At 38.8% G+C, this 15,134-nt stretch overlaps 1 protein-coding gene across 3 annotated transcripts in view; it reads left to right on the top strand.

Annotated features, from left to right (window-relative positions):
* GUCY1B1 (guanylate cyclase 1 soluble subunit beta 1) overlaps positions 1-15,134 on the top strand; it is a 46,874-nt gene that overhangs the window by 20,396 nt on the left and 11,344 nt on the right. For all 3 annotated transcript variants that reach the window (XM_075500409.1, XM_075500408.1, XM_075500410.1), the window contains 3 exons: positions 3,718-3,915; positions 12,576-12,806; positions 14,239-14,355. In XM_075500409.1, the coding sequence (XP_075356524.1) occupies positions 3,718-3,915; positions 12,576-12,806; positions 14,239-14,355 (546 nt within the window). The remainder of the gene's footprint in view (positions 1-3,717; positions 3,916-12,575; positions 12,807-14,238; positions 14,356-15,134) is intronic.

Raw genomic sequence — 15,134 nt, 5'->3', positions numbered from 1 at the left:
GACTGTAATTGCTGGGCAGACAGACAGGGTATGTGTATGTTCCAACATGTGCATACCGTGTGTGATCTGTATACCATTGTCTGTTTATGGGATGTGACATCCCTTATATTTCATAGTTTCATTCACAGGCTGCCCTCAAAGCAAGCCTTCAGTTAAATGTAATTTTTAAAGATGACTCATGTACTGAAGTTGCAGTTAGGGTTCAGCAAGAATAGGGGAGGAGGGAAAAAAGGTGTAGCTGGCGCATTGCTCCATCACTTTGAGTACACATGGATGGGCCAGTCCTTCCCTATTCCTTTCTCTCATTCCCTTTTCCATGTAGTATACTTCTCTTTCCATTCCTTACCATGTGTGATGATGAAAAGACTGGACATGTTTGTAGTGCACACCAAACCTCTATAACAGCGTAAACAGCTTACATTTATGTTCTTCTAATGACGGTATTTTAAGCTGCTTTGTTTGAATTTCAGTGTTAACAGATGACATTGGCTATTATACACTTCTGTAAATTTTAACAGGACTAATGTATTAGTAGCTGGGCCAGAAGTGTACTTTTTAACTTTTTATTATGGTGGAGAATCAACATTATCTGGGATTTATTATTTTTGCATCTTCCAGCAGTCAGATTAGGTCGGGAAACTAATGTATATACCTGTTACAAAAATAGATGCAGATTGGTTTTAAAGTGCTGAACTTTTGTCAAATTCTTAAAATACATAACAGAGTTCCAAAAGGTGCTTCTTGAAATCTGTACTGAGTCCAGGATATATGAAATAATTGAGGGCTGCAGCATTTTAAAGCATGTGAAAATAAATCTCATATTTATGTTCTGTTTCCCTTGACATCTCAGAGAAAATTTAGTTTATTCATAGATGAAACACAGTACTTCAAGCTTCATGAAAGAGGAAAAAGATAGCACAACTAAATCTAATATTTGTACTGTCTATGAAAAACACAGGCCTGGAAAAATGCAAATCATATTGAAAGACACTATGCCAAAGAAAAGCAGTGTGAAAAGAGGTACCTCCTAAGAAACCCAAAGTGTGCTTTTATGTTATGTTCAGTAGCTTTCTACTGAATGAAAATCAAACACTGGAGTAGTGGTCAGTTCTCTCATTTAGGGAATCATTTACATGGCTATTTAGTTGTTCATAATTGCAGTGCAATAAATTTCAGGGGACTAATTCCTCTTTTAGAAAAGTTTCCAGATGCTCTGTACCACAAATCACTGAGCAGCATATCTTTGTATTTCAGGTGCCAGTCACAACTCTTTTGCTTTTAGACAGGCCAGGATGTGCCTGATTTAGTATCACAGCTTGTTCTTGCTTGGACATCCCTTTGTGTTTCACCATGGAGTTGATCACTGCTCTGCAAAGCTCTAGAATTCATGTCTCTGGTCCCAGCACAAGCTCTGGCATACATCTGAGCAGTCTAGGAGCCAACAGTTCAGGGGAAGAGCTTAACCTATTATTATCTGTACCTGACTGCACCTCTGGCCCACAGCAAGTGAACAAGCTAGAAAAAAAAGACACATTTGTTCTTCTAGAAGCTGCAATATCAGTTTAGAATGGATCAATCACAACAAAAAATAGGAGTGGGAGTGACAATGACAATGTCCAAATGACAGGATCTGGGAGTGATTTCAGCTCCGTGGTCTGGAAGCACATCTCTGCTGCTTCTTGGCTGTGTGTTTTAGGAAAATTCTGAATACAATAAGCTCTTTGCTCACCCCATAATTTGTATGCATAGGGAGAAAAGACACATTGGGGACTGGAAAGCAGCTGCAATACATCCTGGGGCAAATCCCCCATTCTGGATGATTAGATAGTCAAGACTGAAGGACATATCACATGGGCTGGACAAAGTTGATAATGGGGTAGTAGGGTGGCAAAGTGGTTTTGTAGAATGGGGATACTGCCATTTGTTAGCAACACTTGTGCCAGACTTAAATGTTAATAATTAGCTATCTTGGCTGTTTCCTGTAACAAACTCCTTTTGAAATTCTTCAGGTGTTGATGACTGTGTAACTGGAAGATTATCGTCTTTTCCTATCTATCTCCTTAAGAGTTTTTTTCCAAAAGGTCAATATATCCCAGCTGTTTCTGAGGCGTGTGTACTGAAAGAGCAGTTCTGCACCCTGTTAAGGAGATTGTGGGGCACTCCCTTGGAACCAGTCAGCGCTCTCGCTCTTTTCTCATCCACACTCTTTCAAAGCAGTCTCTTCCAATTTCATTGTCTTGAACCCTGCAAATTTCTTACAGAATTTGCCTTCACGCATTATACTTTTTGCAACTGAATGCCCACTAACAGCTGGAATGAATTAACTCCGAGGTTGTTGCCTCTTCAAGTTTTAATTGGAGGTGTTGATATAGCAACAAAAACATGAATTTGAAACAAGCTAAAAAACTGAAGGAGGAAGTTCCAGGCTGAGTGCATCCTACGGAATTAATTTCTGAGAGTCTCATTTCCTCTGGAGGCCTCCCAGGAGAAGAGGCAGCTGTTCGAGCATTTCACAGCTCACATGAAATCAAGTTCAGTGTGCTTCCACAAATTTGATGATTGACAGATGCTCATGAAAGGTGGAGAATGGCCCAGACAGCACATTGAAAATATTTTCACTTCACTTCTCCTTGTGCTGGCAGAAAACAATATGCAAAGCCTGGTGCAGCAGTTACCTGGAGGGGTGGGAGAACAACATTTAAAATATGCAGTAATGTTCTGGACTTCAGATGTAAAGGAGTTGTATGAATTTTACAACATAGGTAAATAATTATGTGAGTTGCAGCACTATCCAGCAAGATTGCTCTAGGTTGCTCTTTCTGTGTTAAATATACAGTAAATAGCAAACTGGAGCCTTGATAATTGCTTCATAATCAAAGTTGGAGCTACCGTTGTGTTCTAAGTGTGATTTTTATCTCATTGTTCTCTTCAGTGTCCTTATTAGATATGCCTATCGATATATCATTTAGCTTTCCTCTCCAGATAACAATTTGTCTGGTCAAAATTTAAAGTTAAATACATAAGATGTCCAGGACATCAGCTGGAAAAATAGAAGACCTCTTCCCTTTCTTGAATAACCTGTTCTGAAACATTATTACAGCAACTGTGGTATGTTCTATGCATTCTGTGGATTTTTTCAGTTATTCTCAAAGAAAGTATGTATTTGAGGTTGGTCTTTTAATCATTTAAATCTTTACTTTAAAATTTGAGTCTTTGTCAGGCCCTGTAAACTTGGGTTGACTATTATGGTGTCAGAACTAGCCTGGTTTCATTCAGAATAAGGAAAAAGATTCAGGTTTATTGAGACATGCGTATTTGTATCTGAGACCTAAATTCAGATCTGAAGAGGAGATTATAGGGACTAGAATTTGGAAGGAATGAAAATGGATGAGGTACAGGCTTGGGAAACACACACAAGGTCTTTAATCATCAGAGTGTTTCAAAATACAGCATAGTCAAGCATGAATTCTTACTCTCTGGAGTAATTTTTAATACTGCTAATTCAATGTCCAAATATTGCTACAGTAGATGGAAAGAACATCGCGAGCTACCTGAAGAGCCTGCTATAATGACAGTTCCACAAATAATAAGGCAAACACACAGGGAGTGTGAGCAGTAGGAGAAAGGAAATGTTCAGATTAGACAGAATATGTACTTACTTTCTTCAGAGCTAATAAGTGAATGCCTTATAATCATGTTTTTAATTTCTTCTTCCAGAACCTGGATGCTTTGCATGACCACCTTGCTACTATTTACCCGGGTATGAGAGCCCCTTCCTTTAGATGCACTGATGCGGAGAAGGGGAAGGGGCTTATTCTGCATTACTATTCGGAAAGAGAAGGTCTCCAGGATATTGTCATTGGAATCATCAAAACAGTAGCTCAACAGATCCATGGTACAGAAATAGATATGAAGGTAATGTCTGAAGGGATGTACACATTGGAATTTTATGTCATTAGGACAAAATCAAGAAAATCAAAAGTGAAGTGATGGCAAACAATCATTTTCCTTGTTGCTGTCCTCTGTGAAGCAGTGGCATCAGTACTGGCTCAGGAAGAGCCATTATCATTTGTGTTGCTTTTAGGACAGGTCAGCCATGTGCTGAGGTGGCCAGCACTAATTTGCAAACAGACTCTATTGGGGACAGTTGAGAACAATATCCCCTTACTCAAAGCAGGTGATGACATGTACAGAAATTAGGTACTGGGTTATTTGGTGTGCTTTTTTCCACTTTATTTTATATTTGGCATATATTTCTTACTGTCTACTGTGTTCTGTGAGAACATGGACATTTTGTCTCTGTGTCCTAGGTTCTTCATCTATGTGCAAACTGTGAGGCTGATGTGTGTTGATGAGGCCTGGCTGGCGAGCAGAGTGTTTTCCTCCCAGCCTGCATGCCAGGGCTGTCCCAGAACCAAGATGTGTTTGTGGGTTTCATACTACCATTGTGTGGGAGTGTGGCTGGATATACGCCTAAGCCCCAGAAGTGGAAAAATGTTGCTCAGTCACAGAGTTTACATAACGTCATGTGTGCTAAGTCACTTGTGAAATGGGAAAGAGGCTTCTGCTTTGTGTCCATACAGAGCAACAGAAAGATTTAATTGGTCAGGCCTTGCATATGTAATGGTATAAAATCAGAGCTTGATCCAAGGTGCAGATATATCTGGGGAAAAACAGCAAATAAAAGGTTTTTGATGTTAGAAATATTGCAACTGATATAAAATACTTTTCATCAAGTAGAAAAGAATCTAAGCAGGTACAACAAGCATTCTTTTTTTTTTACTATTTCCTAGTCATACTACATTTCTAGCACAGTTTCATTGTATACTTGCTCAGAAAATCCATTCCAGTTTCATGAGTGTATCCCAAAAACGTGATCTTGCTCAGATAAGATATTTACAAGGAACCTAATGACAAAGGTATTTGTACTGCTATATCAGAATATTTGCCTTTTAGTTTTCTTGTTATAAGCTAGCTCAGGTTTATAGTGAATGGCTAGCTGTGTATAGTGATGGTGATATACTTGATGTCCTTGTTTAGATTCTACTTTGTAGAAATTCATAGTTCAAACTTTTACAGCAGGTGTTAGTAATCAGATACAAAGGATGCAACAGAATCAAAACAATCTTCTTCTTAGGTCCCTGTTTATTCAAAGTGTTGAGACAGGCAGGGAAGGACCATGTTGGAAAATTGGCTGCAAGAGTGCTGAAGCTGTTGCTTGACAAGCATTTCTTTTGGTAGCACAGGCAGTTTACGCAGTCCCCCATCTCTTGCTGCTCAAGCTTGTCCTATGACAGCTTCTTCAGCTGTATCTCTCCAGCTGTTGTGAAGCTATAAAATAAACTAGACTGAGGAAGTGTACTGGGTTCAAAATAACAGGGTTTTTTTCTGGGTTATTTTTATCCACATCTGTTCTTTTATGTGGTTTGGTGTTCTGTCTACCAGAGAGAGTTCTGCCAGCATAGTTGAGGGGTCATGCAGAGACAAAAGTGATCAGTGGGGCAGAGGAGAAATCTGGGTTGTGCAAAGCAGTTACTAGAACAAACTTTGACAAACTATGTCCTCAATCTGAATGTTACTTTGTTGAGAACGTTGTATTGGACAGTACTGATTTCCTAGGACTTCTCACAAATAATACATATTCCAAAGAGTTTTAAATATTGATTCCTAATTTACTTCTCATTTTCATTTGACTTTGTTAGGCTTTTCTGGAAATCTTATTGTTGTACTGTAATTAAATAGAAATTTAATAGTATTGGTCAAATCTATTGTAAGTGAGCACAAAGTTTAATTTAAATCCAAACTATTCTTCCAGACCATCTGAGCCAAAAGCACATAGGCACCTAAAAATTAGTATTACCTCTAAACTGAAGAAAGTGCTTATTGTCTGTATTTTATTTTGTCTGTTACCCTGTTTTTTCCCTTGTCCTTATTAGAAAGTCATGTGCCCTCAACCCTAAACTTTTTATCGTCTCTGCTGGTTAATAAAGCCTAGCTTTTGACACCTTCAATGACATTAAATAGTGCCTTAATCCAGAGGTACTCACAAACTTCAGTGGTAGATAAGCAGAGAATAATCAGCTGCTTGTTTCTGTAAGGTGAGAGTGCCAAAATTTGCAGATTATCCACGCAATGAAAGTCTCCCTCCATTACTCCACAGGTCAACTATTAATCATTAATGGTACAGAGTGAGGGTTTTACAGCAGAGTAAGTCTGCCACTGTGGTACCTGGCTAGTTTTACACTGTTCAAAGAAATGAGAACAGGAGAAAAAAATTGACCGACTTCTTTCATCTTGATCCCTTGCCTCATAATTTAGTAAATTAATGCTTTCATGTTTCAGACTTAGTAATGCATTGTTTGAAATAGCACAGCGCAGAAAAACAATGAGTTGCTTTTCATCCCCTCAGTTTTTGTGGACCAATCAATGCTTTTTCTGTAAAATTTTTGGACTTTAGTTAGAATTTTGCTTAAGGAAGAATTTTTTGGGGAACTGATAAGAGCCTCAGTGCCCAGCTCTAAGGTTCTGATGTTATTATGGGAGTTGCCTTCTGACTTGCAAGAACAGAGCTGAGATTCCTGAGTTGTCCTTCCAGATCTCTTTATCCAAAGCATTTACATAACCATCCAATACAGGACTGGTTTAGTAAGTTCTGCAGTTCTCTTTTTATTAGTGTAAAGTTGATATCTGCAATTTGATGTTTAAGACTTTGTTATCCACTTTTCTTCTCTGGCTGTTTAGAACAAATGCTTACATAAATCTGCTTGAGAGAATACATGCTTCTAAGTCTGTATTTTCATGAAATTGTGCTTGAATTTGTCTTACATATTACCAGTTTCTGTGAAGGTGGTAGCAGATCTTAATTGTTTACAATAATACTATTTTTATTAAGTGGTTAGATTTTGTTTCATGGGTTACACAATCACAGAATGGCAGAGCTTGGAAGGGACCTCTGGAGGTCATTTTGTCCACCTCCCCCTGCTCAAGCAGGGCCACCTAGAGCCAGTTGCTCTGGACCATGTTCAGACAGCTTTCAACTATCTCTAAAGGCGGAGACTCTGCAAACTCTTTGGACAACTGGTGCCAGCGCTCAGTTCCCCTCACAGTAGAAAAGTGTTTCCTGATGTTCAGACAGAACCTCCTGTGTTTCAATTTGTGCCCATTGCCTCTTGTCCTGGCACCGGACACCACTGAAAAGAGCCTGGCTCCATCCTCTGTGCACCCTCCCTTCAGGTATTTGTACACATGGATAAGATCCTCCTGCGCCTTCTCTTCTCCAGGCTGAACAGTGCCAGGTCTCTCAGCCTTTCCTCTTGTGAGAGATGCTCCAGTGCCTTAGTCATCTTAGTGGCCCTTTGCTGGACTCTCTCCAGTAGCTCCATATCTCTCTTGCACTGAGGAGCCCACAACTGGACACAGCACTCCAGGTGTGGCCTCTCCAGTGCTCAGTAGAGGGGAAGGATCACCTCCCTCAACCTGCAGAGGAAACCTAAGATATCTCATGATCACAAGAGGAACAATAAATATTGAGAAAAACACATTGTTCGTGTTTTGCCCCAGATTGTTTCTTTGGGTGGAGAAATAGCTAAATGGAAAAAAAAGTTTAATTTTATCACCTTTCTGCAGTTTCACACAGAACTATTTTATAGATAGATAGATAGATAGATAGATAGATAGATGTTCTTCTGAAATACAGTAGGGCTTTCTTTTTCCAGAATAGAGTCCTTCAGGAAATATACCTTTTCTTTTAACACCTAGGGTATGTGTGTGCTGAAGGCAAGAAAAAAAATAAAAGGTCTCACTTTGTTTCTGTTAAACTGTTAGCACTGAAAGGAAGGCAATTTGTTTTGAACTTGGATTCACAATTCCAGTTGAATAGTTCAGGTAAGGCTAGGTTGACATTAATTGATTAATTAGTTCAAATCCAATTTGCCTTATCTTCTCTAACAATGGTAATCCCTTTTTTAGCTAAATAGAGCTAAGACTATATAATTTTTGCAGCAGGTATTGTCCCAAGAATTGTTGCTGACTTTGAGAACACACTAAGAATATTTAAGTTCTGCCAGTCTCAGTATGAGGGCTAAAAATCTCATGGTGCTGGTGACCAGCATTGGCATGCGATCTCTGTTAGCAGCCTTCTGGCTATGCCTTCTCTTGCTTCACTTGTCAGAGGTCGTTTGTGTATAAATGAGGGTGACCTGTGAAGGTGAAGTCAGGACAGAGACTCCCTCAAGGCTACAAATGGTACAGGTCAACAAAGAATGTTGTACAATCCTACAAAGCCCAAAAATCTGTTGGGAAAAGAGACTTCTGCAGTTGTGTTATTATCTGAGAGCAGACTATCAAAATTTTTCTTTTAGACAGCAAAGATGGTTTACAATATCAAATGAGAAAAGGCCAGGGGAAATCCTTAACAAGATGGTAATTTCTGCCTGTCTCATTACTAATGGCAATATAAAAAAACAAAGCCAGAATGTGACCAGCTGGAGAGCTGACCTAAAAACTACTTAGGTACTTGTTATGGAGGACAAGCAGTACTGATCCATACATTAAAATGCCAGCTATGTTATGAAGTTAAGTCAATCATGGAGCATAATCAGCCTCTACTTCTGACACAAGGGCAGCAGGAAACTTCACTAGCTCCAGGCTCAGAGGTTTGGTGTAGTGCGTGTCTCTGCCTTGAAACCAGCTGCCAGGTGGAGACATCCCCACAGTTTTAACTTCGGGTGTGCAAAGCTAAGAGTGGTGCCATTTCCACAGTGAACTGCTTTTCCTCGGGATCGCCCTGAAACAGCTGCAGTGAAATTTGTCAAGTAGCATTGCACGGTCAGTTTTGATCAGAGGAGATCAAGAATTTCATCCTGTGTTGACCTTTAAATGGCAAAACCCTGACTTTGTATTAATCTTTACAATCTGATGGAAAAAGATCCCTGTCCAAGGACATTCTGTCCCACCCCCATGCTGATACGAGTGTATCTTGGGGACATGCGCGTCTCTATAGAATTGAGTCTTGTCTTGTAGATACATCAGTGAAAGTTTAACAGATAGCATGTGTTCGTTATACGTGCTATATCACCATGATACTGCTTGATTTAATATCTTGTGTTTAGCTCACCAAATATATTAAACTACAACATCATTTTAAAATAACTGTTCTCTGAATTGTCCTTCCCTGAAATATTGGTGTGACTTTTCACTTGGCTAAGCAAGGACACACTCTGAAGATACATCTTCTGGAAAGCACAGGCAGGTTAGCAGTTAGATGTTATATATTCTCTTTGAAACCAGGAGAGTGATTTTTCTCTTCAGTTTTTAACTGCAGTTACTATGGTGATTGAGCTCTTAGGCGTGGTGAACTGACGTCACTTCACCAGCTAAGACCGCAGGGGGAGGAAGAATTAGACTTGATTCCTGGCTTTGTTGCTTCTGTCACTGAACTTTCATTTGTCAAGCATTTAACAGAGGCTTCTTCGACAATGTTTAAATGATACTGAAGTTCTGTGGCTTGCAAACTTCTCTTGCGGAAGGAAACAATAGATAAGTTCTATTCTAGTTAAGCTTACTGCAGAGTATCTAGGACAGGTCTTTATGCCAGATAAGTATCTGGCCAATTAGATTGGATCCGTAGGTACAAGGGTGAAGGGACAGAATTTAACTTACTGTGTTAATGGCCAGAAGTGCTCATTCTAAATTTGCTGACAAGATGGATGAAATCATAAGACAGGAAGATAATATAGTGCATAAATGATGTGAGCAGAAAAGACATAATGAAATTACATATCCAATGGGAAGTTATTTAAGGGTGAATCAGTAGCTTTCGTAGCCTGGAGAGGGTTATGATTGTAGCTTCTGTTAATAAGGGTCTGTGCATGGATGACCAGAACAAAATTCAGTAAACCAGCCATGTCCACAGCATATCAGGTTTACCAGGAGTGTGCAGCTGGCACTGTGGCTATCTTGTAGATCTGACACATTCCCATGTGTTTGGCCTGTTGTTCATTTGCTGCACTAATGTGATGCACTAGTACAGCAAGCATTTCTAGATGCCATGGAGTCTGGTCAAAAATAGTGTTGCAAATGAACTTGAAGATGCCCAGGAAATTTGCAGCTTTGCACTGTTACTGACACAGTTCTAATCTATAAAGGTTAGGAAAATAGCACATCGTGTGTAATGACTGACTTTATCACTGTGTAAGCTTGTAGGATCTGTGGAGGGTCGTGTCTCAAACTCAGCTAGACGTCTCGAAGCATGTAGCAGTTCTGTTTTTATAGGTGGCTTTTTTTTAACCAACACTTGAGTTTTGTTTATTGATGCATCATTCATTTCTAATAAATGGAACAAAATGGGAAGTTATGAAGAATATGTTAGGTGCTGCATGGTAGCAGGAAAAAACCTATAAGTACAGGTGCAGGTTGGTAACAGAATACTAGTATGCAGTGACTAAGATGGTCATTAGGTGATAATATTAATATCTCTGCAACATGATGGGCTGTTAATATGAACATTTCCTTAAAATTTATTAGATCTTTACAAATGAATTTTAGAACTGCTTTGCCAAATGAAGAAGATTTTCATCCAAAGTATGCGTTTTTTTCCAGTTGTGGCAAGAGCAACTCTTTGAAGTAAGATACAAGACTGAAGTGATCTGGAAGCATAGATCAATTCTAGTCATAATTCTACACAATTTGAAAAAGGTTACTGTGTGTAATCTTAGCTATCCCTGGCCACAATAATAGTAATAATAAAATAAAACCTGTGAGAGTGTGTATGAGTGATAGAAAGTAAGAACTAAGACTGTAACTGCATTCTATCAATCCTCAGTGTGGCCACAGTCTCTCACAATTTCAGGGATAATGATTCAAAAGAAGAGGAAGACATGGAGAGGCTTTAAACCCTGAATTCAGAGGAAAACTAGGTCTCCATCTACTATGTTCCATTTTCCTAGACAAACCCACATAACTTGTTTTCCTCAAGTGACCACTACATATTCTTTCTGAGGTTTACCTCTTATTAACTTATAATTTCCCACTTCTCTTTGTCACACACTGCCATATGGATTACCAACACAGTGTCTTGAGGAAATTAGGTTTATCATCATTAGCATTTGAACTTGTTCATACATCCATCTTTAGGTACCTACATTAGCTGGTAAATTTAGTAGGCTGATCTTTCTCTAAGTTACTTACGTATGCAGTAGAAAGAGAAGACTAATGCAGCACATGGTATAGAGCACCTACATCAGGCTCCTGCTCTGAACTGTCCTCCAGAAAAGCCTCTCTTTCCTTTAAATAAATAGTCAAATAGGAGATCAAGGAACACTACCTTCTTAAATTAAGCATTAGTTAGCAATAAGATACTGTTTTGTTGTTTTACACTTCTCCATTTGTATAGGAACAAATAAAGGAATCAGCAGTCCCCAGCCAATCAGCTAGCATGGCTGACAGTTGTGAATGAGAAATATTTAATAAACTAAACATCTTAGGGATCAAGTGCAGTGTTTGTGCATATCCATTCTGTTTTCATATTGTAACTGTTAATCTCTGTGGTTAGACTATGTGTAAAGGGCAGAATTTGGATGCATTAGAGATTTTAAGAAGTCTTTTTTTGCTTCAGTGGCTCTAGGATCAGAGTCTAAATGAATGTAGAATCAGGTGCAACATGTTCCAGAAAATTGCCACTAAACAATACTGTGTAAATAGAATTGTTCTGTTCCAGTCACTAAATCTAATTAGACTTGAGAAGAGGTGAATTTGGCCTCTCAAGGTAAATTATGTTATTTTATTAGTTATTATCTTTAATTATACTGCAATACATGACTCTCACTGCAAACAAAATAATCCCTATTAATTTCGTATTTTTTACTAACTTTGAGTAAAATTACAAAAGTGTGAAATGCTATATTCAAGACAAGTATTTGAGATTCGACTGATGTAGATGACTCTGGGTTTGCTGTGATTTCATTTAATATGGGATGCAGTTTGGAGAAGATTGTCATTATGTTTAGTTTTATCTTTTGGTCCTGATCTTGCAGTCATCACTGCTTGAATGTGTAACAACTGTGTATTCAAACATCTGCTCTATCCACCTTTCTTCTGGCTGACAGTGACATGCCCAGCCTCTGGTCAGCACTGTTGGCTGTTGTGTTATAGACCTTGCAAAGAGCTTTCATAAAATAAGGATTCAAGTGGTCTCTGTAATTCAAGACTTGACACATGCTCATTGAAGGGGAGGGGAAAGTCCTGTTTTCTGGCATGTACCGGTAAAAGCAAGCATAACCTGAGCCTTGACCCCTGATTTCAAGATGCGCGTTTCACTCAGGCTTTATAAATTGTATTTGAGTGATCTTCAATATGTTGTTCATGTGAAGAGCCACTGTGGCTAAGTAAAGGCATAATTATTCACCTGGAATTATAAAATCAGAAATGCTTATTAGAATATAATATTTTTCAAGATGCAGATATCATTCTTGAATTCATCTTTCTGCTCTAAATGTATTCCTGTCTTCATAGTAGCGTTCCAGTTATTAATGAGTAGCAGAGTTTTCAGTTTTTCACTTTTTCCTTCATATTTCTAGGTTATTCAACAGAGAAATGAGGAATGTGACCACATTCAGTTTTTAATTGAAGAGAAAGAGTCTAAAGAAGAGGACTACTATGAAGACCTTGACAGATTTGAAGAAAATGGTACCCAAGAGTCTCGCATCAGTCCCTATACTTTCTGCAAGGCCTTTCCTTTCCACATAATATTTGACAGAGATCTGGTGGTCACGCAGTGTGGCAATGCTATATACAGAGTTCTTCCACAGGTTAGATGATTCTCATGCATGAATAATCATAGATATTCCTAATGCTAGATGCTTCACAGGTTTATTTTAAAGTTGAATAAAATAGATTTAGGATTCTCTGTCTAAACAGCATTCCTGTGTAATTGTATAATATTTACTACATTGTGCTCCTCTTGTTTGAAAAAGGACTGTGAAAAGAGCCATAATTCTACAACAGCTCTGTTCCTTATGATCATGTCCATGTGCAGTAAGAGAATAAGCTTGAGCAGAGAAAACCTGATCACCCCTGTAATTCAGGTGTTAGCTTGACACCCGATTCTTCCTTGTAGCGCACTCTGAGATACACTTCCTATGAAAGTGGCAGATAACTCTAAAGTCGATATGAGACAGTCAGTGCAACTTGGTCTGGGGTTCAGGAAATGGTCTTGCCCATAGTACTGTATAGTGTAGCAGCAGGTACATAGTCTATATATATTACTTGACAGTAATGCCTTCAAATACTTAAACTGTCAGGTGCCTAATAACTGAAGAGCAGAGTAACAGAAATTGTGGTATACTTTCTTGGCTTGTGCATCAAAAGCATCAGTATTAACTAAGATGAGCCAAACTACGTTTGTGGTATATATATATATGCGTGTTCTGAACTGAATGCAGCTGCTGCAATTCCCTCTGGTTATTTACAGTAAAAGAGTACTCAGAGGTCCATTTAATGTTATGCATTGTGTATATGAATAGGATACCTCAGTTCTTGCCTGAAAGAGCTGACAGTGTTTCTAAAAATAAGCAACAGGTAAAAGCAGTAATATGAGAAGCAGAAGGTAAGATGATGAAAAATCAAATGATCTTTACAATTATGTAGGCTAACACTGCACATACCATGTTGTTTCTGAATCATTGACATACTTTTAAAATGCAATTTTATGTTATTTGCTTTTTCCTGCAATTTGTTTTTGGTGATTTCTCTCTGAATTTTGCAGAAAGATTTGAAAGAAGAGCTTTGTAAGTAGCTCTGCCAGATTTTTCCCAAGGGCATTCACTGAACAACTATAACTAACTATTCAGCCTACTGAGGATGGCTATCAGAATCCTTATTATCAGAGTTGATGCTTTCGTGAACATAGCTTATTGAAAAGGGAGTTTGAAGGAGGTCATTTAGGAGGAAAACACTGGAAAGCTTTTTTTACTGTAGAGTGGGAACAGTTTGACAGATAACGAATGTGATAGTCTAACACAATTTTACAAAGTCATCTTGCAGACTAGAATTGCACTTTGAAGTCAATATACTTCTGATGTAAAATCCTTAATTGAAAACCTTGTCTTTTAATGCAGAAATGCATAAAGTGTATATTCTCTTCCATTCAGTAGTCATCTAAGCAAATTGAATATAATTACTCCATGTATACTTCTATTATAAAATATAACAATCTTTTTTTCTTTTTTTTTTTCCTTCTAGCTGCAGCCAGGAAATTGCAGTCTGTTGTCAGTTTTCTCCTTGGTCCGGCCTCACATTGATATTAGTTTCCATGGGATCCTCTCACATATAAATACAGTCTTTGTACTGAGGACCAAGGTAACTAGAGAATATTCACCTGGCTTTTCTTTAAGTATGCTTTGGAGAGATAAGAAGAAGTGCTGAAAGCTCAGAAGTTTTCAGAGAAAATTCTTTGCACAGTAGTACGCTCAGTCCCTCTCTTGTATCAGGAATAGTGTGGCCAGCAGGACTAGGGAAGTGATTGTCCCCCAGTATTCAGCACTGGTGAGGCCGCACCTCCAATACTGTGTTCAGTTTTGGGCCCCTCCCTACAGGAAAGACATTGAGGTGCTGGAGCGTGTCCAGAGAAGGGCAATGAAGCTGGTGAAGGGTCTAGAGCACAAGTCTGATGAGGAGCGGCTGAGGGAACTGGGGTTGTTTAGCCTGGAGAAAAGGATGCTCAGGGGAGACCTTATCGCTCTCTACAACTACCTGAAAGGAGGTTGTAGTGAGGTGGGTGTCAATCTCTTCTCCCAAGTAACAAGCAATAGGATGAGAGGAAATGGCCTCAAGTTGCACGAGGGGAGGTTTAGATTGGATATTAGGAAAAATTTCTTCACCGAAAGTGTTGTCAAGCATTGGAACAGGCTGCCCAGGGAAGTGGTTGAGTCGCCATCCCTGGAAGTATTTAAAAGACGTGTAGATGTGGTGCTTAGGGACATGGTTTAGTGGTGGACTTGGCAGTGCTAGGTTAACCATTGGACTCGATGGTCTTAACGGTCTTTTCCAACACAAATGTTTCTACGATTCTATCATTCTATGATTTTGAGTCTTGAGGCGAGAAAAAGTCACAGGCGTGAATTCATGTGTAGCTGTTA

This window comes from Mycteria americana, chromosome 4, assembly GCF_035582795.1.
Source record: "Mycteria americana isolate JAX WOST 10 ecotype Jacksonville Zoo and Gardens chromosome 4, USCA_MyAme_1.0, whole genome shotgun sequence".
Lineage (NCBI taxonomy): Eukaryota > Metazoa > Chordata > Aves > Ciconiiformes > Ciconiidae > Mycteria > Mycteria americana.
Note: the sequence above shows the minus strand (reverse complement) of the source record. Positions and strands in the feature narration are given on the sequence as shown.